At 41.0% G+C, this 24996-nt stretch overlaps 1 protein-coding gene across 7 annotated transcripts in view; it reads right to left on the minus strand.

Moving 5' to 3' along the window:
• Window positions 1-1817: 1817 nt before the first annotated feature.
• Window positions 1818-24996, minus strand: part of SYT6 (synaptotagmin 6) — a 68649-nt gene continuing 45470 nt past the window's right edge. For 3 of the 7 annotated variants that reach the window (XM_031967333.1, XM_031967332.1, XM_031967336.1), the window contains exons 4-7: window positions 16645-16765; window positions 12855-13026; window positions 9988-10138; window positions 1818-3365 (exon numbers count right to left, since the gene is read on the minus strand). In XM_031967333.1, the coding sequence (XP_031823193.1) occupies window positions 3294-3365; window positions 9988-10138; window positions 12855-13026; window positions 16645-16765 (516 nt within the window). In that variant the 3' untranslated portion in view covers window positions 1818-3293. Of the gene's footprint in view, window positions 3366-5457; window positions 5525-9987; window positions 10139-12854; window positions 13027-16644; window positions 16766-24996 lie in introns of all 7 variants that reach the window. The other 4 variants (XM_031967335.1, XM_031967338.1, XM_031967334.1 and 1 more) reach the window with 2 other exon arrangements.

Raw genomic sequence — 24996 nt, forward strand, 5'->3', positions numbered from 1 at the left:
TGAGAACTGCTATTTCAGACAATGAAGATAATTTATTAGTTCAATTTCTTCAATATCTTCTTGTAATTTGAAGGCAGATGTACCCAAATGCATGTTTCTCTCAATTCTCTGCATAGTATATTTACTGCTAAATTAATTAAAAGTTAGGTGTGAGTGGAATGATGTTTGAGTTCTCTTATTTTCTCCTCTCTGTCTCGTTCCTCTAGATTGTCATCAGTTTCCACATTGCTGCTGAAGGCTTTGAGAGAGAAAATAGGATCCTCTTTCTCGGAGTAGAAAAAGTATCACATCTTACAGATGCAGAGTATTTGAGTCTTTTCCTCTGGGGAGTGCTTGGCATCTGGAGGGGCCTGTTTGTTGAGCTAAACAGCTGAGGAAACAGCAGGGTCCCACAAAGTGAAAGTGCTCCTGTGAGCAATACTTTAAAATATGCAGGTGAGTCTGAGAGCTGTGGCATTGTACAGGTGTTACCAGAACCAAAAAAAAAGAGAAAAAAAAATCCCAGTCCTTCTGCATATGGTCTGAGTAGTAACTTCTCCGAAATAAAGATTAAAAATAACAAGATTTCCCTTGTCCTGTATATGGTCTTGTCCACCTACTGACTTTTAAACCATTTGTATATAAAATGGCCAGAAAAATAAAAGCAAGAGATGGCACCTTAATTAAATTAAAACTCTTAGTAGTGATGGAGTTAGAAAGACTCAAAGAAATGATTGATGATAAGTAGATAGAGCACTAGCCCTGAAGTCAGGAGGACCTGAGTTCAAATCTGGTCTTAAACACTTAACATTTTCTAGCTGTGTGACTCTGGGTAAGTCACTTAACTCCAATTGTCTCAGCAAAAAACAAACAAAAAAAGAAATGATTGATGATATATTTTATAAATGATCATGTAATTAATAATGGAGGGCTTGGGAGGGGAGGAGGAGGCAAGAGGGGGCGTTTTCTGCACAAAGGCTCAGTCCTCTAGTTTGGAGAAAGGAATAAGGGCTCTTAGCTTAGTTCTCCGAATGATTCTTGGAGCTGTTTCTAACCTGTTTATTTTGAACTCGACAAATCCACAGGAAGGAAGATGGAGGATAGGTATTACCTAGTCCACTAAGGAATCAAGAGCTTGGTAAAGATTGAAATATTTCATCTCAAAACACCAAACTCAACTCCTTTCCTAAAAGGACTGAGGTTAAAACCAGTGATTGTCACCTGCCTGTGAGGGTTGGGAGAACATTAGGGAACATTAGGGATCATTACCAAAAAGAGTTGTGTTTTCCAGGAGTGTTGGGTTTTTGGAACCATTGCTGTGTCTTGTGTGACCAAGGGACTTCATTCTGCCTCAGAGAGATAATGTTGTTGATACTGAGTGTTGGTTACTTGTCAGCTCATTTAAAACATCTGGCTTTAAAGTTTACATCTTAGCGGTAGGGAACTAACTTAAAACAACTGGTCCCTCACCACTCATGACTTCGGTTATAGCAGTAATCCAGCCATAGACTTATCTCCTTGCTGTTCAACCAGAGGTTAACTACAAAGGGGAACTTTGATTTGTTAGTGCATAACATATCCCCCACCTTTCCTAGTCTAGGGGCAGGGGAAGTTTGAACTTATCTACATCTAATTTTTTTCAACTGAATAATTTTTCATTCACCTACCTCATTTTCCTCATCTGTAAACCGAAGGGAGTTGAATGAAATATTTTCAGGTCCCCAACAACTCTAAATCTGTGCTCCAATGCCCCCCCTAACTTTAGGTGACGTACTTTCTGGCACAGTCTCAGAAATGAAGGACACTTTCCAAAGGGATTCCAAAAGAGAAACCTGTTATTTCAGTTTAAAACAAGGGTTACTTTATTGATTTACAGCTCTAGTAGCATGTAACATGTATAAAGAGTGAGACACAAGGTTGGTGAATGGGTTTTATGTATTTGACCTTCCATTGGTTGATAATGGGCCTCTCTAGCTCAGCCCTGGTAAGCCCTAAATACGTTGATTTTCCAATTTTTGCAGTAGTGAGCTCTGATCTGGCATGGAGATTCGCCGTGGGCTCCAAATCCACCACTAACTCAGACTTAACAGAAATGTGGGTACAGAAGATTATCAACTTTTCCCTTGAATCTGACCTAAAGTAGATAGCTAAAGAAAACCCATTTATTAATATGGAAACAAATAACACAAAAGTACTTAGCAATTTACAGAATTAAAGTTGAAGATGAAAAGTATCTCCAAAGTCCATAGTTTGCCAAAGCAGATTAACTGATGACTTCAGTAGAAAATATGGGTCCCGCGGCAAGATGGAGAGAGGGTGGTACCCCAGATCCCAAAACTTACTATTCGGAAATTCATCTTTTATCGGGGTTTCCTTTTGGCCCATTTGAATGTTTTCAGCAGCTGTTTGGTATCTCATGGAAATTTGAAAACTATATATTACTGCGAATCATTCCCAAACATATGTTATATATGCCTTTCTTTCTTCATAATTAGGGGTATTTTGAGAACAAAGCTCCCGTTTGCAAACAAATGTCACCATTAGCTGCTGGGATCCAGGAAACATTCGGCGTGTTTGGCTTCAGCAAAACTCTTCCCTCAGAAAACATTTCTGCTTTCTCAAAAAGGCAACTTATTTCAATTCATGCGAAAAAACACACTTGGGGACTCCCCTCCCCCCTATACAAATCTCACCTCCCCCCTACTCAAATTTGGTCAAAATTTCAAAATGATTATACTTTTAAAATCCAAATCTCAATTTTATAAATACTAGTCAGCCAAGGGTTTGGATGAGTCAAGGTCACCCAACACTGGCTATAAAAGTGGTCCCCTTGGTAGGGAATTCTGAAAATGAAAGGGCTAGCCCAGCTCAGATTCCTTCCTCTTCAGGAGTGGGGTGACCTTGGTGGAGGCTCAGAATTTCAAAGCTTCACCACCTCCACAGAAAACACTACTAATCTAAACTTTATTTGACAAATCTTGGGGCACTCTGCCCTTTATTCCCCCTTCTTTGCCCCTCATCTTTTTCTCGATTGCAAATCTGGAAAAGTGAAAACCACCACAACATCGACAAAACAACAACGACAACAAAAACCCCAACGAATAAACAAATGAAAAAATCACCTTGGGAGACAGAAAAGACTAAGACAAATCTGACCACACAAGAAATTTCTCAGCCTTGACCTACGGCAGGAACATTTAAGACTCTGGAGTGAGTGACTGGCGGCTGCTGCAGGGTAACGCCTGCACTTAGACTGTTGAACAAGGGCAAAAATAACATCGCTTAGTCCCGTTGGTGTTCCATGGCCATGCATCTCACGGTGTTGGAGGAGGTTTTGGAGATGGGCAGGAACCCTGGCTGTCAAAGCTTGCAGCTCGGCCCTGCCACTGGAGAAAAACAAGAAGGTCTTGTTATTATTCTCATACCAGGAAGACTGGAGGCAGATTACTGTCAAGGGATTTGATCTTTTTAATATATGCCCAGCAGTTATTGGGTCCTCATGCACTGAATTCACCTTTCCCAGCTTTTATAAGCTTTCCTGAATTTTGCTGCAGGCCATGCAGAGAAGTAAAGGAAACAGCTTTACTGTTCCATTTTCAGATACCTGATTAAAAAAAAAAGACTTACAGAAAAAGTAATTAATGCTCTCATTTTCTATTGTTTGTTTGTGTACGCATGTGTTTTAATGAGGTCCTGCGCCTGAGACGTTCAGTCATTTTTCAAGCTGAAAATCGGATTATGCAGGTGGCCAAAAAGGCAGCCCTTACTGTCAGGAACCCGCAATTGTGAATTATTAGCAATTTGTCTTAAGAACTAAGATTGCTCTGCTCTGGGTTCTGATTCTACACTTCTGTTTTAGTCTTCATTTACACTGCCTTGGATAGTTAAAACTAACCCAGGAGGCCATAGACAATTTAAGGACAGGAAGCAAAAAGAAATGGGAGGAGATGCTGACTGGAAATTGTTCTAGGTTTTCATCTTTCAGTCCCTCCCCCAGTCTCTTTCAGGAGTCAGTCCCCATTCACTGCCTCCCACAAAAATTTCCCCCTTTTTCTCTCTATCCACCACCTTCCCCACCATTTCCCCAACACACAAACACATACGCGCAACACACAGCTGACTCATCTCTCTGCAGAGCGTGACGGTTATGATGAGTTGAGGGGTGGAAATGAAGATGGATGGACTTTGGTTCTACATGATTTAACCATTCCTTAAACTAAAAGTCAACTCACAGATGCAATCATGTCTTACTGTCAAGGATCTGACTTAATGGCTTAATTCTGATTTGCCTGGAAACCCTTATCATTCCAAAGTGATTTTTGTCTGAGCCCCACTCATAGAGCTGAAAGGGACCTTAGGGACCAGTTAGTCCAAATTTCTCACATAATAGATGAGGAAACTGAGGTCCAGAGAAGATGAATGATTTGCCTTAGATCACTTAAGTATTAAGCAGCAGAATCAAAGTCCTCTGACTTTAAATCTTTCCATCTCAAAACACTGGCTTTCTCCCAAACTGTGGTATCTCTTGTTTTCCCTGCAGTGCCCTGATTATACCATCTTGTCTTATTATCTACAGCAAGAAGGTGGAAATGATGATGAATTCAAGGATATAGGCTGTGTTTTTGAGCAAATTCCCTAGGGGTAAAATCTAGAGTTGCTGGAATCTCCTAGGGAGATAGAAGCTTCTCAGGGTGATGAGTCCTTAGTGACCCAAGTGTCCATTCTCTTCTTCTCATTTTCTTCTTCTTACCTGGTGACAGTAAGTGGTTTTCTCTGGATATAGTCCATCATCTCCAAATACTAGGGCCAAGCTTCCTAAGGAGTGGACTACTAGTCTCTGAGCAAAATTGACAGATGAACTCACCCATGAGATGGTGACAAGCTTCCCCAAATTAGGACCCCAGACCCCAAAGCCACTGAGACTATTGAGTTCTTCCTTTAAGAGTAGGACTGTGGACTCAATGATCTTGTCATGCAAGGCTTAGGTTTTCCCAGTTCTCGGGGTATCACAAGGACAGACCAGCATAAAGCTCCTGGGTGATAATGGGGTGCTGGGTAGACAATCAGTAATGACCACTAATCCTACAACCTAAAAGCACAAGGCTGTAAGACTGACTGGATTGGTATAGAGTAGGACACCAGCATCTTGGGACTTTGTCTTCTCTACAATATCATCTCAGTTTATTTCCAGATTCTAAATCTTTTGAAGTCATAGTGTTGAATAAGTATTACTTAAGGGATGTTAGAGCTGAAAGGGTCTGGAAAAGGGGGCTATCTAATGCTAAAGATCTTAGTAAAGATAAGTGACTTCCTCAAGCTCATGCAGCTAGTTAGAAACAAAATTAGGACTACAATCTGAGTTTCCTGACTCCCAAACCAGTACTCCCTCCACTTCATCACTATCTCTATTCAAGGCCAAGAAGACTAAAAATATACCAAGAAGCCCAGTCTTGTTGGGCCCACCCCGGTGGTACTTACTCCTAACTCCAGGTGACAGTCTCTGCTTGCAGCATCCACATGAATGAAATCACAATCGAGGGTTTCCCTGGTGAAATATTTTAGATAAATAAATTGTCTGGTTGCTGAGGGCTCCATGTGCCCATTGTGAAATCTGACTCACGTGCTTCATTCACCAAGAGGTGAAATAGGATTGCCTCTATTACCCCTTGCACTTAAAACACATTTTAAGACCTCTAATGTTTTTTCTTTTCTTCCTATAACAGCCTTTAATGTTGGTGAAAGGTATATTGAAATTACTGTCTTCTCCCTAGGTAAGCAATGCTACTTAATCCACTGTTTGATTGATAGACCAGGCAAGAGGAAGGGGAATTGAAATAGCCACGGAGGTACCTTCCATGCTGTTAAAGAGAAGTCACATTGGGTTTAATTGTCCAGCTAGGGATAATAGGGATGGGCTGATGATTCCCTTGCTATTTCTTGTTTGGTATTGTTGTCGGGGTTTTTTCCAACAAAGAAAGGATTGAGATTTTCTGGACAATGGCAAAGTCAATGACTGATTCAGGGAGGATGCTCCTAGAGATTCAGAAATGGTGAAGAAGTAGCTCCCAGCATGTACCCACATGAAATAATTGTGCAAGGATTATGGCAATTTGAGCAAGCGGCCTTTTGTTTGGCCTAAAATGGGTCAGACTCCAACAGGGACAATTGCCCCTGGCTGATGATCTGAACTTGGTCTTCCGGAGGAGGCCATTGAGTTGATCTAGACATTTGCTGTTATGGCTGAGACTTTATGTTTGGGCTGGAAATGGGAGGAAGGGGATGGTAGCAGTGGTAGCCACAGCAGCGGCAGCTGCTGCTGTGGGAGAAGGGAGGGATAGCTGTGATTTAATTAATTTTTATTCATGAAAAATTCCCAGCAGGGGAAAAATGTCTTTTCCAGATAATTTGTTCCCCCTCAACATTATTTTATGCTCAAAACAAGCAAGCAAGGATGGTGCCCTCCATTCTCATTAGGGAAAAAAATAATCACAGCATTCTAAGCTCCTCTAAGAAAGGTGCTATATAAATAGAGAGTGCTTCTTAGATACTATCTCATTTATCTTCCCACAAACTAGGAAATAAAGACCATTTTCTTCATCTTACAAATGGAGAAGCAGGAGATGTGAGAAGTGAACACTCATGTAAAATGGTCCAGGAAGTCAGGAGGGAGGGAGGAGCCAGAACCAGGGGTCTTGATTCACAGGTAAGGCTTCTCTTTGGGATGACTCCAAGGGCATTGGAGGTGATAATCAACAGCAAAGGACTTTGAACCACAGGAACACAGAAGAATTATTACTACCAAGCTGATGTTTTAGGTGTTTTTTTTTTTTTTAAACAAAGAACCTCCAACTACCAGGTGCAGAAATGTGGGTGGGAATTTCATGCAAATGAATATCAGAGAAATCCTCTTTGCTATTAAATATAACATTTTTTTCAGCTTTTTTGAAGCAGGGAAATGATTATCAATTGGAAAGAAATATGGAATGACTCCTAGGGGGCAGGAGGGTGGGAGAGAGGTCTTGGAAGCTGAGTGTAAGAGGGCAAAGAAAAAAAGTAAACTCATAAGATACAATCAATTTATTCTCCTTTCCCTCTTCTATACTATTGCTTTCCTTTTATTGTCTCATAAAATATTCATTTCTAAGATCTTGGGTTTATTTCATCTTTTTTTTCCTTCCCTTTTTCTTTCCTTCTTTCCTTCCTTTTTTTCTTTCTGTGTGAATTCCTTCAACCAAGTTCTCAAATAAATGCAATTAAACTCAATTATTTGACTTAATTACTTTTCATTCATCATGAAAGGAAGAGCCTCTGGGGTCAAATATCTCTCCTGTAGCACTACCAAATTCTGACCTCTTCAAAAGCCATTGTTTTACAATGTACCATGGATAATCTCAGCCTGACAGCTAGGATACAGAAGATTGGCATTTATAGAATATTTACTCACAGGGCTGATTTTAGAATCCTATGGATACCGGGTATGTAGAATTACAGATGCTTAGACCTGAAAGAGACCTTAAAGATTTTAGTGCCCTCATTTTCACAGCTGAGGAACCAGGAGGCTCAGAGAGGTTCAAGAATTTGTCCAAACTTACCCAGCTCTTTAGCGGCAAAGCAAAGAAGAGGATACCATTGCTCTTGGAAAGGACATCCCTAAACCATTCCAGACATAGAGGTACCTAATCTGTCTTTAATTATCTCCGGAATAGGGAGACAGTGGGGAATCTACGACCTCAGTCACATCATTTGATGCTTAAGTGAAAGATGCTGATCAGGAGAGTCTCACACACTTTGCTGAGAGAGAGGGTAGCACCTACAGGAGGATGAAAAGAGGAAGGAAGATGCATTTGTGGGATGAGAGTCTTCCTGCATGGAAGGGACTCCAGACAGTGGAAACACTGCTCTGCCAAAGACTGACAACGTATATATGGGGACATCAGGCAAACCCAAGTACACTAGAATGAGAAACACTTTGTTCCTCCTGCCTTATTCCCTCTTGGAAAATCCAAAAGGCAATCAGATCAGGCATGCTTTACAAAAAGAGAGAGAATCAATTAGCTCCCCACCTGCCTTCCCTATTTTCCCCATTTATTGCCAAATCTGGAAGCCCTCCTTCAAGTTATCTCAGTGAAATCCTCCTGATACGAACAAGCTGTACACAACAATAGCATCTCAAGGAGGGTGTTCTACTGTCAGCCCTGTTCCCATTGAACCAGGTGGAGAAAGGAAATGGCTTTTGGGGTTTCAAATCAAGGATAGTTGGAGGATTACGTTGCCAGAGATTTCTTTTGCTTCTTTCCTTTTTCTTATGGGGGAAGGTGTTGTTGGATTGACAGATGTGATGTATTTATCCAGAATTTTCCCAGATCTGAAGTCTAACCAAGATGAGGAAACAAAGTTTTTATGAATCTGGGGGAATCCCAGAACCTCAAAGTTGGGAAGGACCTCCAAGTATGGACTCTACTAGGCAACATCCCCGACAAGGGGCCATTCATCCTCTCCTTGAAATGAAGAGGACCAGCTTCCACCATATTTCTTTTGCAGGTTTTATTGCCCAAAGGCTTTAGGACGTTTCAACCTCTCTAAGTGAATGAAGAAGGAAGTTGGTATTCCTAAAGAGAAATCATAGTCTAGGGGTTAGTGGAAGGATGATTGTCTGAGAAGTATCTAGTCAAATTCAGTTAATTTCTTTTTCCCCTCTCAATTAATTTCTTAGGTGGAAAAAAAAATCTAACCTTAAGAGACTTGACCAAAGAAATGAATGAGGGGGCAGAGCCAGCACTAAAGCCCAGGAGTCTTGCTTTTTAGATCCTAGTGTTCTTTTCCCCCTCCAAATATGAGAGACACCTCATTTGCTATTATTAGAACTTGATCTTAAGGCCTTGGCCTGAGGGCTACCTAAATACCATGAGGGAAGCTCCATTTGTGATGCGGCTTATTGACTTGCATTTCTCTCCCTGGTGACTGTGAGAAACAAGATGTCTCTAGGAAGGGAGTTTTTCATGATTCCCAAAGCTGTAAAACTGCCAAAAGATAAATTGATCCCAGGGACCTTCTTTTCTATTTAGTGGGAATTTCCTATCTGGGATTTAACTTCCCATTCTTCAAGTCTTGTAGCTTTTCTCTCCCTCTCTGTTATTCTGCCTCCTTTAACGATGTAGCTCATGATGTTGAATTATGCAGTTGTGTGTGTGTGTGTGTGTGCGTGTGTGTGTGTGTGGTGATTGAGAGAGTTTTGTCTTCTTTTGAGGGGAACAAAATATGTCCCCTTTATCCTACGCACAATGCAAACGCAAATTGGCCATTAATCATGACTGAAAAGCCATCAAATATCTCTCCATATTTGAGGGATAGGTTAAGGAATGGAACCCTTCTTTCCATCTATTAGGACCTCTTTTTCGGAGAAAAATTATACCATCAACTTCATGTTGTTGTTAGATTGGGAGGCCCAGGAAGACTTTCTGAAGTCATATCAATGATTAATATAACAGGATTATTGGATCATAGATTTAGAACTGGAAGGAATCTTTGAGGTCATATAGATCCTTACAAATAAGGAACCCGAGTTCTAGAGAGATCAAGTGACCCAAGGTCAGACAAGTAGCAAATAGCAGGGCTGGGATTCAACTCCAAATTCACTGCTTTCTTTTTACCTTACTACAACATTATAGGCTCATACTTATTTTTCACTGTGAAAATGTTAATTGCTTTCCATACCTACCCCCTTCTGCTCTAAGACCTTTTTTAGGTGACTTTTCACCTTCATCTCAAGAAAGCACATCCTTTATTTTTTCTTTGCATTTTTAAGCCTTAAAAACAAAACAGTTGAAATCAAACAAACAAAAAAAAAAAGATGGGAGGAAAAACCCCATACACCTCAACACATGGCCCTCCACTGCCTTTCTTCCCAGGAAATGTCTTGAACCTAAAGAAAAGCTGATTGCCATTCTCTAGCCAAATGAGCCATGCACAACCCATGCAATCTAAGGGGCCAAGAGGGGCCAGACCCACCTCTTTGAAGGATTTCTTTACCTCCACCAAGGAATGCCAGTGTGCAATGGGCTTCCGTGGATAAGCCAACATCTCATTCCAATGGTCTCTCCCCAGGCCTTCGGCGCTGATCCCTACTCGGCAGACTCCAATGATCTCATTGTGACCCACTCTGAGAAGGAGATAAAACACAGAGCATTGCTGATCTGAGGAGCTTTCTTAGCAGTTCTTTGAAGTTGAGCTGTAGGGCTCCTATACCCTTGAATGGAAATTGGAATCATGAGTATAGTTATTCCTTGCACATTGTTGGGGTTAGGGATGCCATGTGTTATCTGGAAATCCACATAAAAATTTTTGGTCCTTTCTTCAAAGAGAAGAAATCTGAATTTTTTCTTTTTTCTTTTATGTGATTTTTACCATACCGTATTATAAAATTTGGGTTAACTATTTGGGCATAAACTCTACGTCATCTGTAGGCCTTTGTATATCACTATGAGTTTCTGCAAAACTCCCCGCAAATTCCCATTTAATTTCTTATCCTGATCCAAGCTATATTGAAACCTCATCGGGAAAAGTCATGATAGAGAAGGGACAACTGTATGTTGTTTTACTTTGTCAATATTGTTTGGGTATCTCAGAGGAGACTTCAAAAATGTAATAAATCAACCTCCTGGGAATACTTTCTCCCTGCCTGACCCATACCTCATTGAGCTTTTAAGTGTGGCTCATAACCCACTTCTAGGGTATTTTAGGGACAGAGTAGCATGTGCAATAAATAATGTGGTAGATAAAGTGATTTATTCACAAAACAGTGAATCAACAAATATTTAGTGATCACTTATTATATGCAATGATATGTAGTAAATAACTTAAAATGAATTTGATCTCTTACTTGTGCTTATTTTTAATTTCAATGACAAGTTTCTTGAATCCCCACCATGTTTTCAGCATTCACTAACATTGGTGATATGGAAGAATTATAAGATCCAATCCTCATTCCTGAGGAATTTATATAGATTGAGCAAACAATATTAGTACATATGAAACACAGAGAATAGTGAGGTACCAAACTAGAATTTAGAAAAGGTAGAGATAAGTTTGAAAAGAATAATCATAGAAAACTTCCTGAAGACTATCAATCAACAAACATTTATTAAGCATCTATCACGTATTAGACAGTATGTTAAGTACTGGCGATATGAAGAAGGCAAAAAAAAAAAAATAAATAGATGGGATTTGAATTAGCCATTAAAGGTGGTGTAGAGTAGAGCATTGGGCCTGAAGTCAGGAAGATGCATCTTCATGAGTTCAAATCTGACCTCAGACACTTATTAATTATGTGACTCTGAGCAAGTCATTTAACCCTGTTTGGCTCAGTTTCCTTACACACAGTTTATGCGTGTACAATCATTTTAAATTTATTTAGATATTAGTCATGTTGTGAAAGAAAAATCAGAAGAAAAAGGAGAAAAACATGAGAAAGAAAAAATAAACAACAAAAATAGTAAAAATAGTATTTTTTGATTTGCATTCAGTCTCCATAATTGTTTCTCTGCATATGGATGCCATTTTCCATCCCTCGTCCATTGGAATTGTTTTGGATGAACATATTGCAGAGGAGAGCTAAGTTTATCATAGTTGATCTTTACGTCATTTTGCTATTACTGTGTACAATGTTCTCCTAGTTCTGCTCAACTCACTTAGGATCAGTCCACTTCACCTTGTTTAATACTACAGATACATACTTGCTCCTCATCTATAAAATGAGCTGGAGAAGGAAATGGCAAACCATTCCAGGGGCTTTGTTTTCTTAAAACTTCAAATGGAATCATGGAAAGCTGGACATGATGAAAATGACTGAACAACAATAATAAAAGGGAAAGGGTAAGTAGATCTCAGGAATGGCTAAATAGTATGGAATTTAGGGCATGGTGAGTATATTCATGACTGAAGCAGAAGGCTTTTATTAAAAATGCTAGAAAATACAGTCGAGGGGGTAAAATGAGATCAGATGATAAAGAGGACTTTGCAAACTAAACAGAAATGCTTGATGAAGTAGTAAATCGGGAGCTATTGTAGGTTCTTAAGTTGGGGGTAGGGAATGGTGGGTGATAAGAAGGAAGAAGTATGTTAGGAAGATTAAGCTAGAGTAATATATAGTGTACAGGACAGATCAGAACATGTAAAGAATGGAAGTGGAAGACATATGTGATGTAGCCATGAGGTAGGTCATAGGTATGAGGTAGCAGTGGGCATGGTAAGGCAGGTATGAATCAGGGAATCCATTTTTTGAATGGAATAAAGACTGGACTTGGGGGAAAAAATGTTAAATATGGCAATAAAAGAGATGGAAGAGTTAGAGAAGACATGATGGTTTTCAGCCCAAGAAATGAAAAGAACGAGGATGTCACTGATGGATATGATATAGTAGGAAGAGAAAATTGATTTTTCTCTTTGAGAAACATCTCCATGGTCCAGGTTGCCACCTTGATTGGTTGCTGTCCTTGGTTCTTGAGGAGGACCAAACTGAATCACTATGTTGGGGTCACTGTTGCTGATCAGACCAATGATCTCAGAAGGCTCAAGCAGTCTATGTGTGAATGAACATTTGGAGTGGAACATTTAGAGTGATGTATTTGGTATCACAAAGGTCCGGTTCTGGGCTTTCGGAAAGTAAGGACACCAAAACATAAGCCTGAGAAACTCTAAAATTGGCTGAGCTTCTTAGGGCAGAGCTTATTCATCTAGGTTCTGTGAACTTAATTTAAAAAGATAACTATTTTTCAATTTTCTGGGTAATCAATCATATGTATTTTATTTAAAAATATCATTCGGCAAGGGGGGCTTCCCCAGACCTTCATGACATAGCCCCCATGGCTCCTACCTACCGATCATAATCCATCACAGAAATGAGCAGGCTGACTTGGTCCATGTTCTCTGGTGGAATGTCGAAGATGATGGCCTCATTGTAGATCGGATTGAGTGTATTCTTCTTTATGGTGGTTTTTTTCTTCTTCAGCCTCCGCCCATCACAGAGCAGGGACACTTTGACATAGGGATCTATGATGATGGTGGAAGTGGGATGGGATGTTGGGGGAGGGAAGGGAGGGAAGGAAAAAAAACTTGTTAAGCAGGTGTTCCTGAACCCTATTTGAACAGAGAAGGAATCTGTACACAAGACCTACTGTGACCTGTCAGATGGTATCAGTGGGTTGGTAAAAATAATAACGCCACCTTGTATTTATACAGAACACCTGCCTCCAAGGAGCATTCAGTGCTTAATAAACAGGGTCTCTTTAGTTTCCTGGCATCCTTGGGAGATAACTTAATGGGCTTTTACTAATGGGGAAACAGGTCCAAGAGTAGTCAAGCGTCTTGTCCATGGGTAGACAGGGGAGAAAACCAGGAGTCTTTAATTGCTGGCCCCATGCTTGGCTGACTGAAGGCCTACTGCCACAGGCTCAGAAAGGTGGTGAGGCTGAACAAAGCCAGTTTATTTCTTTTACCTATTTGGATCCCTGTTCTCTGGGGGTTTTGCCAGGACCATTAACCAAAGGAGTTTAGATTAGGGGTAAAAATAGAACCCATTTAAGCCCAAGAAGTAGAAATAAATGTGTCAGAATGAAATGAACAGGGACCAGCAGGACTCTGCTTCTGTCTTCCCTGGTTGACAGAAAGATTATGGGGTCCATTGTCCTCAATAATTACATTTTTACTTGGCCTAAAAAAGAGGGAGTGGAGGCCCTGCTTTTGGAATCCCTGAAATTTACTTCCAGTTTCCTAAAGGGCAGTGGGGCAGCCAGGAGGAAATGTCAAAGGTCTCTCTGTAATTCAGGGAGAGAGAGGATGAGGGAGACATATTCCTTCGGGATCTCTTGCATATTCTACGTCAGATAAAGAGGTTGGCTTCTGCCTCCAGAATAACCCTTGCTTCCAAGGGGCTCACTGAGTGGTCAGATAGCTATTTTTTTCTGATCAAAAAGGAAGAAAAACGAGAAAGAAAATAAAATTCAAGCAAACAAAAGAAGTGAACATATTATTTTATGATCCACACTCAGTTCCCACAGTTCTCTGAGAATGATGGTTCTCATCGCTACAAAATCACTGGAACTGGGCTCACTCATCTCATTATTGAGAAGAGCCACGTCAGATGGCTACTTTTGATCACTCTTTGCCTTCTCTTGCCGCACCTACCCCATCCCTTCTCTTATTTCCAACAGGGATCCTTCCATTTCATCTTTCTACGCTGAAAATTTCCATGCATCCAAGTGAACTAACAGCCATTGTCCCTCCTAATGCAGGTGTCTCAGGTCTCACTATAATTGTTATTTATGTTCAGCAGCTGAAGAAACAGGAGGAAAGCTCACAGGTAATAATAGCTTTTGAGCATCTGATGTTCTGAGACGCCCTCTTGCCTAGAAGCCAGGGCACACTTTGTCTCAAAGCAGGCACAGGCCAGAACAGCTGGCCCTCACTAGACCCACAATTCATGCTTCTGGCTGAACGTATATGTGTAGCAGGGACAGAAATCTCTCAAGCTCATTCTAGTGGGATTTTGGGATCACATCACCAGTAGTGAACAGAAAGAAGGTGGAAGGTAGAAATTATAACCTGAGATCAAAAATTTTAAGTTTAGAAGATTTTTACACAAATTTTTATTTTGTGTAAAATATAATTGCGATGGAATATTTATTTAAAAGTATTATTTTGGAAAGGGATCCATAGGTTTTACCAGACTTCCAGAGGGGGACTTGACACATGAAAATGACAAGAGCCATTACTAGGATTCATACGTATTGATCATAAACCATAACAGAGATGAGCAGCCTGCTTAAGAAACAACAGAGTTAATGGGGGCTCTGTCCATAACATTTAGTAAATGCCAGAGGCAGTATTTAGAATCAGGTTCTGTAAATCAAAACACTGTATTCTTTTTTTTTAAAAACTTCCTATTCTTCTACTTTGAACCCTGACATAAGGAAAAGGAGAAGTGTCAACTATGGAGCCTCCTGGGACCCAGCACCATTCTGTATATTCGTTTTTCAATATAAATGCCAACTCCTGGCACAATAAGGAGAGCTGTATTTTTTTTAATCAAGCCCAAATGTAATACCAGACCCTAGATCTCGGTGGAGAAGAGGTGTGAGTATAGAAGGAAAAAGCGAACTTAACTTAATATAAAAAGAAAAACCCTTCTGATTTGGAACAGCTTTTTACAGCTATTTCAGTAGCATTATCACAATCTAGCTTTCCAACACATCAATTTAATTACATCAGGGAAGATGGTGTAGGGACTTAGGCAGCAAAACCCTATTTCCCTCTGCAGCTTCAAGAGTCCTCAGTGAATTTCCATCCCTGGAACATACTTATTTTGATATTAAAATGAAATATACATTAGATATCTTTCAGGGAAGGAGAGCTGCTGCTGCATTAAGAGCCTTTTCACACCCCAGAAGTAGTTCTCTGAGCTTCTCTCCATGTCTTAGGAGTGGTAGAAGCAGTAGGGGAAAGGAGAGGTGTTAGGGCTGTCTTTCTGGGCTGGCACTATCTGGGGCAGACTTTGGCCGCCAGCCTCCACTGGAGGTGTGAGCCTATCAGAGACATTAGAGATTGGGAGCAGAATCTCAGTGTGATCCAAAGATTATATATACACATGTCTATGTGTGTTTGCGTGTGTGTTTGTATTTACATATTTATATATAAACACCCAGTTTCTTTTCCCTGAAGATCTGACACTTTATCTTTTCTCAAATGCCAGAGGCTGCACCTGAATACAGATGTTGGCAACTGGGATATTATTTCTCTCTGGCTGCTAGGATTATATTAAGCACACTTTTCTGCAAAGAAAAAAAAATCTTAAATTTTGTTTCATGCAAGTTTGGGATTCACTCCTAAATGGCTTTAAGTATCAAGCTTAAGGTATCAGAATGGGCTTGTTTAAGGTGGCTAGCTCTTGGTACTTATGTGGTGACCCCAAACTGAAATTTTTCCTGTTGGTCTTTTTTAGAATCTAGTTAAGGATTTCAGAGGCCATCTAATCCAATGTCTACCTTTCATGACGGGAACCTACAGGGGGGAATTCTCAGTAGAGTGACCCCGTTTCAACTCTCAAAGACTGATAGTTCAAATTGATTCAGAAAACGACTGCCAGAGATTCATCTGCCTTCTGGTAGCTAGAGCTTCAATTAATCCTCCCTTTCTAAACTCTTGTCTCTTGCTCCAAAACACTTTGCTGTGGGTAGGGAACATAATTGATATAAAAGGTCCCTCTGAGATGGTCACTGCAGAGATAAGAGTATCCTAAGAAGAAATGAAGGAATATGTGCCACAGCTGCCCTGTATAGTTCTCCTGAGGTTGAGACTGAGACATACAGAAAAACTCCAGTGAAAACATACAACTTCTGTATGAATCTATTCCTATTTGCAGAGTGGATGTCGTGCAGGTCTAAGGATGGAAAGGCAAATGTATGCATGATCTTCCTGCAGACTTGGTGATAAAACAGACCTTACCCAAAATGCAAGGGTTCCTATTTCCCCTTTCCTTCACTTTTTCTCCTTTTCTTCTCTTCCCTTTCTTTCAGAGAAGTGGTAATGTAGCCCTTCTCTCTCTCCTCCATCAACATCTTTTCAGCCCTATAAGGATTCCCAGTGGTCAAGAAATAAAAGAAGGGGCCATACCTGAGTAGCCCGTGATGTCCATTGCTTTGAGGTTACGGCATTTGATTACCGTTAGGGTGAGACGACCTGCTGTGGGCAGGTAGCAGAGGGAAAACATGATTTCTCCCAAGTCCACACTCTCCTGGAAAGAAGCACAGCACAGAGAGGAATCAGGGACAAAACAAAAGCAGCAAACACAATGATAGGCTTTAGATCTGGAATCAGTGATATACTGGTAAATGTTTAATAACTAGCCCTCCAAAATGCACATTTAAATTTAATATGCGTCATTCACATTTTCTCCATCAATTTCTAAAGTCTAGATGATCAACTAAACAATAAGTCAAACCCTGATTTCTAATTCAATTGTTAGTCCTCAAGAGTTGGTTCAAGTTGACTCCAGCACACACCTGGCTAAAAAGCACCACCTTGATCACCTAATACATAATGTAAATGAAAAAGCAGTAAAAAAGGAAGACACATTTTAATTAATTGTAAAAAAATAATCTAGGGGAACAAATATGGAAATATACCTCACTCCTCTCAGCAGAGAACTAATGGGCAGATTATTGTACATATTGTTAGACTTTCTCAGTATATTAGTGATTATTGTTCAACTGTTTTTTATTTTTATTTTGTTTTGTTTCAAAGGAGGATTCTGTGTGTGTGTGTGTTCAGAGCAGTGTATATCCAGAAATAATTGTGATAGAAAACCAAAATATATTAGTAAAACATTGGGAAAAATTAATATCATTCTCTTTAGATAATGCAAAAACCAAAGAGAAATTTAAACTACTTAGGAAGGTTTTTGAATAAGGGGTAGAAAACAGCACTAAAGTTCTGAGATTCCCTTATGTTAGGATAGATACCTTCTTGCATGATACCTTTTTTAATCCTCCTTTGAGATCCTCACTTGTTTATGGGAAGATAAATCCCAGACTTCATGCTTGGATCATGCATCTCGTATGGATCACATTTGGGCATGCACAATTCATCCCAATGTTAAGACACTGATGTTGCTCTATCTGCATCCATTCCCTTGACTACCATGTCCATCCCCACCCCTATTCTTACATTAGAGCTTCATGATCTTAGTCTTGGGGAGGTCAGGACTTAGGACAGCTCTAGCTTGAGGTTTGGCTAGCCTTTCTTAGTGTCCTGCTCCACTTCCCAAAGAGAAACATCCTCCCTTAGGTTTTTGAATATGGAATCACTGATGTGGTCTTGGGAATAAAGCTCTTGGGGTGTCCATTGATGAACCCCAAGGTCCCCACCTCCCCATCTCTCTGAACATGAGGTCTGCCTGTTCACCTCTAGGTGGCACTGGTTCCCTCCCTTTCAAAAGCCAAAGGCTTTTGTTTTTTTCCTAGAAGCCAATTAAATCTCAGAACAACAAAGTGGGGATCAGTGGATCAAGAGAAGACCTTGACCAAGGCCCCATCTTGTCCCTTTCCACATGTAATGATTCCTCTCATACAGCGAGCACAGCTCAACCACCATTCATTCAATTAGTCTATGATTCAGCAAGCATTTATTAAGTGCCTACTATATTCACTATTATGTACTGAGAGATATACAGAAACAGAAATGCAGATGGATGAATAGATCCTGTTCTCAAGAAGCTTATACTCTAATTAGGAGAAAGACAGACACATAAATAACGATGATACATGGGGCAGTGAGATTAGTACACAAGAGGGACATATTAACAGTTTACATTTCTAAAAGGTGTCAAGATTTACACAAAACTTTCTATATAACAACCCTGTGAAGTATTATTTTGATTTTATAGATGAGGAAACAGACTCAGAAAAGTTAAGTGATCCCACAGTTAATGGGAACCCAGTTCTTTTGACTGTATCCAGTGGTCTCCCCCACTTCACTGCATGAGTGGGAAGTGGGAAGGTTCAGGCCATGCACTATACCTGATATCCCTTCACCTGGGGAGCTTGTCGGCAGAGCCACGCTTCAGGGAGGAGTGATACCTTGGCTGGGCCTTGGAGAAAAGGAAGGACTTTAAGACACAGAGATGAGAGTATCTGAGAGTGTCCTGGGCTGTAAGCAAAGACTTGAACTTCCCTCAGCACCAAAGATATTTAAATGACTATTATCTCTAAGGGCACATGGGTTCTTATAGATCTCAAACTACAGTTTTATCGATGTTTCAAGATCTTGTCATTTTTCTATCCCTTGCATCGAATCTGTCCCCACCCTCATCCCTACTAGCCTCAGCCATTTACCAACTGGGTGACCCTGGACAAGTCACTTAAATTCTACCTCAGACATTAGCTACCCTGAATAGAACTGACCTTTCACTCTCCTCAGCCAGAAATGAGCCCTCTATTGTGGATAACTGCCATGGACTTTTTGGTCTGCTTCAAGCCTCCGAGCAAACCGACTTCTGCATATTAGATGCTCAGTAAATATTTGTTAAAGATGATGTCTTTAGCCTCCCAGAGAGAAGATTGTATATGGGGTCAGAAAAGGAAAGCAACTTCCCCTGAATCAAGATGGCACTTTGTCCCTCTGCTACCTATTCCTATACATGTCTCTGCCCCACTAGATCGGTGGGATCAAGTCTTATTCTTGGTTATCCATGCTTCCCATCTGCCCTCAACCCCTATCATAGATTCTTGAGCATAGTGAGTGCTTAATAAGATTTTTCCTGAATGAATAAAAGGGACATGAATGAGTTAGTACCCACAAAACAGTTATGGAAATCGGTATAGATTTTAGGTCGTTAGCCGCCCCCATTTCCGCCCCCACCTGCTCTGACTGAGAAACAAGGGTGTCATTTTATTCTCTTCACCATTGTAACTTCTGTTGGTTAGGTCCTAGCACCAATACAGACCTAGGAGGCAGATGAACCAGTTTCCCTTGTGACAGTTTTCCCTCTCGGGCCCCATACCTACCTTATCTACAGAACAAAGGAGCTGGTGATGATCTTTTGAGGTTCCATCTGATTATGATATTCTATGATCCCCTAGTCCAGTTAAACTAGCCTACTAATGCCAATGAGGTGCTAAATTTCCCATTTTTGTACCTTTGCACCATTCTCGTGTGCCTGAAATGCATTCTATCTTACAATTCCGGATTACCTTTAAGACTCAGCTTGAGAGCCACCTACAACCTGCTATTAGTACCCCGTGCTTCCTCCTCCATAACCTTGCATCTATTTTGTATATGCCTTCACTAATGGAGAAGCAATGTGCACACTATCTCTTCTTGGGAGGATGTAAGCTCTTTGAAGGCAAATGCAGGTGCACTTTTATCTTTGAATCCCCCAAAGCGGGCACATTAGGAGGTGTCTAATAAATCCCTGTTGATTGATTGAATGAATTATTGCTTCAAAGTGAAAAAGGACAGAGAAATTCTCTCAGTAAGCCATTTTAAAGATGTAAAGGGATTGCTTTATCATTTTGCAGATGGGAAGTTGAGTCTAGATTGAAGCCCTGGAAATATTTACCTACATGCTGCTTTCTCAATCTTAACTCTGGGAATACTGAATCACTATTTAGTTAGTCTCTAAAAATATAATATTCACCCTCTCCTACCAAGGAAACCGACAGCTAAGCATTCCGGATTTCTCTGGTGCCTTTGGGTAGTCAGAGGTTCTCTTTCCCCTGAAGCTATGCTTTGGGGTGATACATCAGTCCTTCAGAGAGGCTGCCATCTGACTAAATCTTAAGGTTTGGTGCAGAGGTCTTTCGGTTATAATTAAGACCCAAACTCTCTCTCCCCCCTTCTCCTCACCTTACCCTTTCCCATACATAATCTGCCTTTTTAAAACAAAACAAAATATTCTGCTCTTTTAATCATAGTGCATTCAATTCATCCTTTATCCCAGGTCCAAGGCAGACTTACACCAGACTCACATTCATGGTTTCTTTTAAATGAAGGGGGTATTTGTACCCACAACATGTAGGAGAAATCTAGATTTTGCTATAGGAATATAAAGAGGTTGATTTTTTAAAAAGTAAATTACATAGAGAAAAGGGCTAAACAAACTCATAGAGTCAATATTTCCTGATAGGTGATTCTCCTCTGCAAAGTGCTTAGTGCTGCCTACAAATCAGCCTCTCCCTCTGGCCCTTAAGCCTTTATTTTTTCTATTTTATTGCAAGTTCTTGCTCTTACCCTAACCTTCTCCAGAAGGTTTCATTCTCTCACATTCATTGCTTCCTCAGGCCCTGTACATTTTCCCATTTTTAAAAAATCCTAATTAGAGGTATTTGAGATTTCAGCCAAAAATAAAGCCAGGAGTCGAGAATGAATGTGTAGTGGATGCTATATTATTGCTATTATCTTTTACCTGGCTTCGACTGAGGATGGCCTTAGGATTACCAGCTGGTAATGAGGTTCTGGTGCTGGGGGCTGGGGATGGTCACCTTTCATTAGGAGAGGGTCAGAAACTAGCTTGATGCTCTTGGCTCCTTCAAGCTGAGGGCTAGTGAAGTGGACCTGGGCCGAGCAGCAGCTGGGAAATAGCACCTGCTGCTTCCGTTGAAGGGTGGGGGTAAGGGCTCTGTAGCTAGTACAAGAGGCAGGCAGCTGTTAGTTCCTCAATAAATCTTTCCTTGAGAATGGGAGGTCAGCTGCTTCTCTTGGATGCTCTGATTATGTTCTGAGTCTCCTCATATGCACTGGAGGAGATAGATCTCCCTCCCCCATTTCCTCTCTGAAAGAGTAACCTTGATTTCTCAGCATCCGAATACATGCAAATAAAGACTTTTTCTTACAGAAAACAAACAACAAATAAATATTTCCTTGAATAGCATGATAGTGGTGCAATGGTATAACATATTCCTATTTCTAATCTTTAAGTGAGGTCTGAATAGTGAGATTTTTAAGGAGCAGGACAGGACTAGGGATTGTGTTTGACTTGGGTAGTTTTGGTCCATTTTCAATATTTTTCTGTCTAATGTCTAAATGAGGTGTGTTAGACTGGGCATTAGCCTGGGAATCGGGAGATGTGAATCCTAATTCTAGCTCTGCTATTAAAGGCTGAATGACCTGGGCAGTTTATTTGTACTTAAGTTACAGTGGCTGGACCAGATGGTCTCAAAGGGTATTCAAAATAGGAAGGATCAGGGCAGTTCTCCCACCAACCATTTATAAAATTTCTAACTGGTGTCAATCCCTTGTGCCGAGAAACCCAACAGTTCATTTCTAAGATGCTAACATCTCACATTTCAATACTCCTTGAGATTTACAAAACATTTAGTTTGAATGCTTTATCTCCATTTTAAAGATGTGAAAAATCTAGGGGAGGGCGTGGAGAAAATTGGAACACAAGATTTTGCAAGGGCTCATGCTGAAGAATTGTCCAGACATATGTTTTGAAAAATAAAAAGCTTTAATAAAGGGAAAAAAAGGTGTGGAAATTGGATTATAGAGAGGCCAGGCTATTTGTTCATCATCCTGAAGGTAGTTAGTGTTAGAGATGAAATTTGGACCCAAGTTCCCCGGCTGAGAATCCAGTGCTCATTCCAAAACAATAAACAAAGCTGATGGGGGGAGGAAAAGCAAACATGTATCCCCTCTCCTCAAACTTCACTGCTTCTTCATAGCCCTTTGAAGAAGCTATGAATGGAGCCAATGTTGCCATTTTCCATCATGGGAATCTGAGCTGCGAAGAGCAAGGATGCTTCTTCCCTGACTCTCAGAGAACACTTTGGGTATCTTTATCTTTAAGTGGTTTGTCTGCATCTCTCATCATCATCTGGGAAGCATCCCTTACACTTTTATAAAAGCCACAGGGGAGACCAAAACCGAGTCTGATGCATTGGGCAGGAAGTGTAGCTAAGTTGCATTGTGTGGGTAGAGCTCCTCTAAGGAGGGCAAAGGACTGGATTTGGCTTGAGGGCCATCAGCCTCCTCCCATCTGCTGAGCCCTGCCCTTGGAAACTGAGCAGAAAGGGCATGAGGAACCCTTCCCCCAATTTTCTTTCTTTTTTTCCGAGTGACTGTGTGAGGGAATCTGCTGCGTACTAGGATGACGTGGTTTCTGTGCTTCAGTCCTAGTCAGCCCTGGCACTCCAGGGCTCGGGCGGTGAGTCTGGGGGCGGTTGTGTTTGGAAGGATGGCATCTGTAGCTATTGTGACGCTTGGGGCTCCCTGCTGAGAGCTCTAGGGGTACGATGTATTTGTTTTGTACTCCGCCTCTTGAATGCTTCTCCACCCCCAGGGCTTTGCGGCTTTATGAATAAGTGATGAGCCTAAGCGAGGTGTCTTAAGTGATACTCTAATAAACTCCAGCTCTAGTCACTGGGCAGGGGTGGGGAGAGAGAGAAAGAGAGAGAGACAGACAGAGGAAGAGAGCCGGAGAGAGACAGAGAGACAGAAACACAGAGACAGAGACGCAGACAGACAGAGACACAGAGAAAGACAGAGACAGAGAGACAGAGACAGAGAGACAGAGATAGAGACAGAAACAGAGACAGAGAGACAGAGATAGAGACAGAGAGAGGCAGAGAAAGACAGAAACAGAGACAGAGAAAAAGGGAGGGAGGGATTCCTGGAGAAAGGCTGGCTACAAGGGGGCTGGGTCAGCCAGGACCTCGGGAGAGCTTAGTTTGAGAGTGAGCCTCAGGTGGTAGAGTTCAGCTGTTGGAAACAAGTTGAGAGGCAAAAAGACATGTCAGCAGGGGGGTAAACAAACCCTTCCATTTCAAAGTATCTTCAGGGAAACAGATGGTTTCATTTAGGAAACTTTTCCTCAGCCTCTGCTTTGTGAACCTGACCTTGAAAAGAGGTCTGCTGTATCACACGCACCATTACTTTTGGGCAAATATTCGTGAGTCAGAATCACACTGGGAGGTACCAGATTTCCTCCTAATGACTTTTTAAAAGGTGGGAGGAAGGCTAGGGAGATTGGGGAAAACTGAGATTTCCAGTAAATCTGAGTAGGCTGAGAAAACAGGCCACTAATAAGAAACATCGGGACGTCCAACATTGTTGAAATAAAGACCATTGTTCACTGTTAGGAAATAGCCCAGGGTTCGCTGGTCTACTTGAGGAATGGTCATCCCATCAAGTATCTCCATTACGGAACAAGAAAAGGGAGTAAGTGGCATATTAATGGAGTTAATGAAGGAGAATCTATCTTCATTTGCTGCCCTGAACTCTCATGCTGTGTGAACATTGAACAACTGTTGATTTCCTCTAGGGAGAGGGAGCATCTCAGTGGTGATTCCCGCTGTACCCCTCGATGCATTCATTATCTGTAGGGGTTTGTAGAAGAAAGGGGGTGCTGACCCCAGCGGGACTTGTGGTATGTGTATATGTGTGTGTGTGTGTGTGTGTGTGTGTGTGTGTGTGTGTATGTGCACTAAAAACTTTCTCCTGCGACTTATAATGAAGATTTCCAACTTAGAACAAGGACTCCTGGGAACAGACACTCCAGGGACTGGCAAACCAATGTGGATTACAGACTTGGTGAAGGTTGTTCTTAAGACATTGGTCTTAAAACTCAACAGCTCTAGTCATTCTTCTGGCCCACAGCAACTGGAAATCTTCTCTCCTCTATTACTGTGCAGGGGGACTATAGCTACTGAGGTCCTTCCCATCTCTGGCCTTCCTATGCCAAGGAGCTCAGCAAGGAGAGGGCCACTGTCTATAAGTTATTAAATCAAAGAAATCTAGAGGTCAGATCCCACCTGTCCATAAAATAGGGGCCCCATTTTACAACTCTTCTGATAAAGAAGTGGCCATTTAGCTGGGGTAGCTGGGGAAAGGTCTCATCTTTTGTGAGTGTGCAAATTGACCTACCCATTCTCAGACCTGGACTTTTCCGTCGTGCCTCCCTCTCTTAGTCTCATTTTCTTTTTCCCTATTGGTAAGTTATTCTAAGAATTATTCTAAGGATAATTCTAAGAATATTCTTAGAATTCCATAACATATATGTATATGTGTGTATATATGTATGTATATATATAGAGAGAGAGACACACACACATATCCATCCATCCATATATCCATATATACACATACACACACATATATCTAGATCAAGTATACTTCTTTCTCTGGACTTCCCTTTCATTCCTTATTCTCCTTCTACCTTTCATGGCTCCTTTTCCCCATAGGTAAGTTCTTCCTATAACCTTTAATCTACTTTTAGGAATGACCTGGATTTTACCACCAAGTCTTCTATGGGTATCTCCCACTCCCATCTTTTCAGCTCCCCTCATATTATCTTCCCCCATTAGAACATAAGCTCCTAAGGGCGAGGATTGGTTCTTTTTGTTTTTATTTGTAACCCTAAGATGAGCCAGATACACAGTAAGTGCTTAATAAAGGCTTATTGTCTTTAGTACACTACCAGATACACAGTAAGTACTTAATAAATGCTTGTTGTCTTTAGTACACTGC

The sequence above is a fragment of the Sarcophilus harrisii genome, chromosome 4, assembly GCF_902635505.1.
Source record: "Sarcophilus harrisii chromosome 4, mSarHar1.11, whole genome shotgun sequence".
NCBI lineage: Eukaryota > Metazoa > Chordata > Mammalia > Dasyuromorphia > Dasyuridae > Sarcophilus > Sarcophilus harrisii.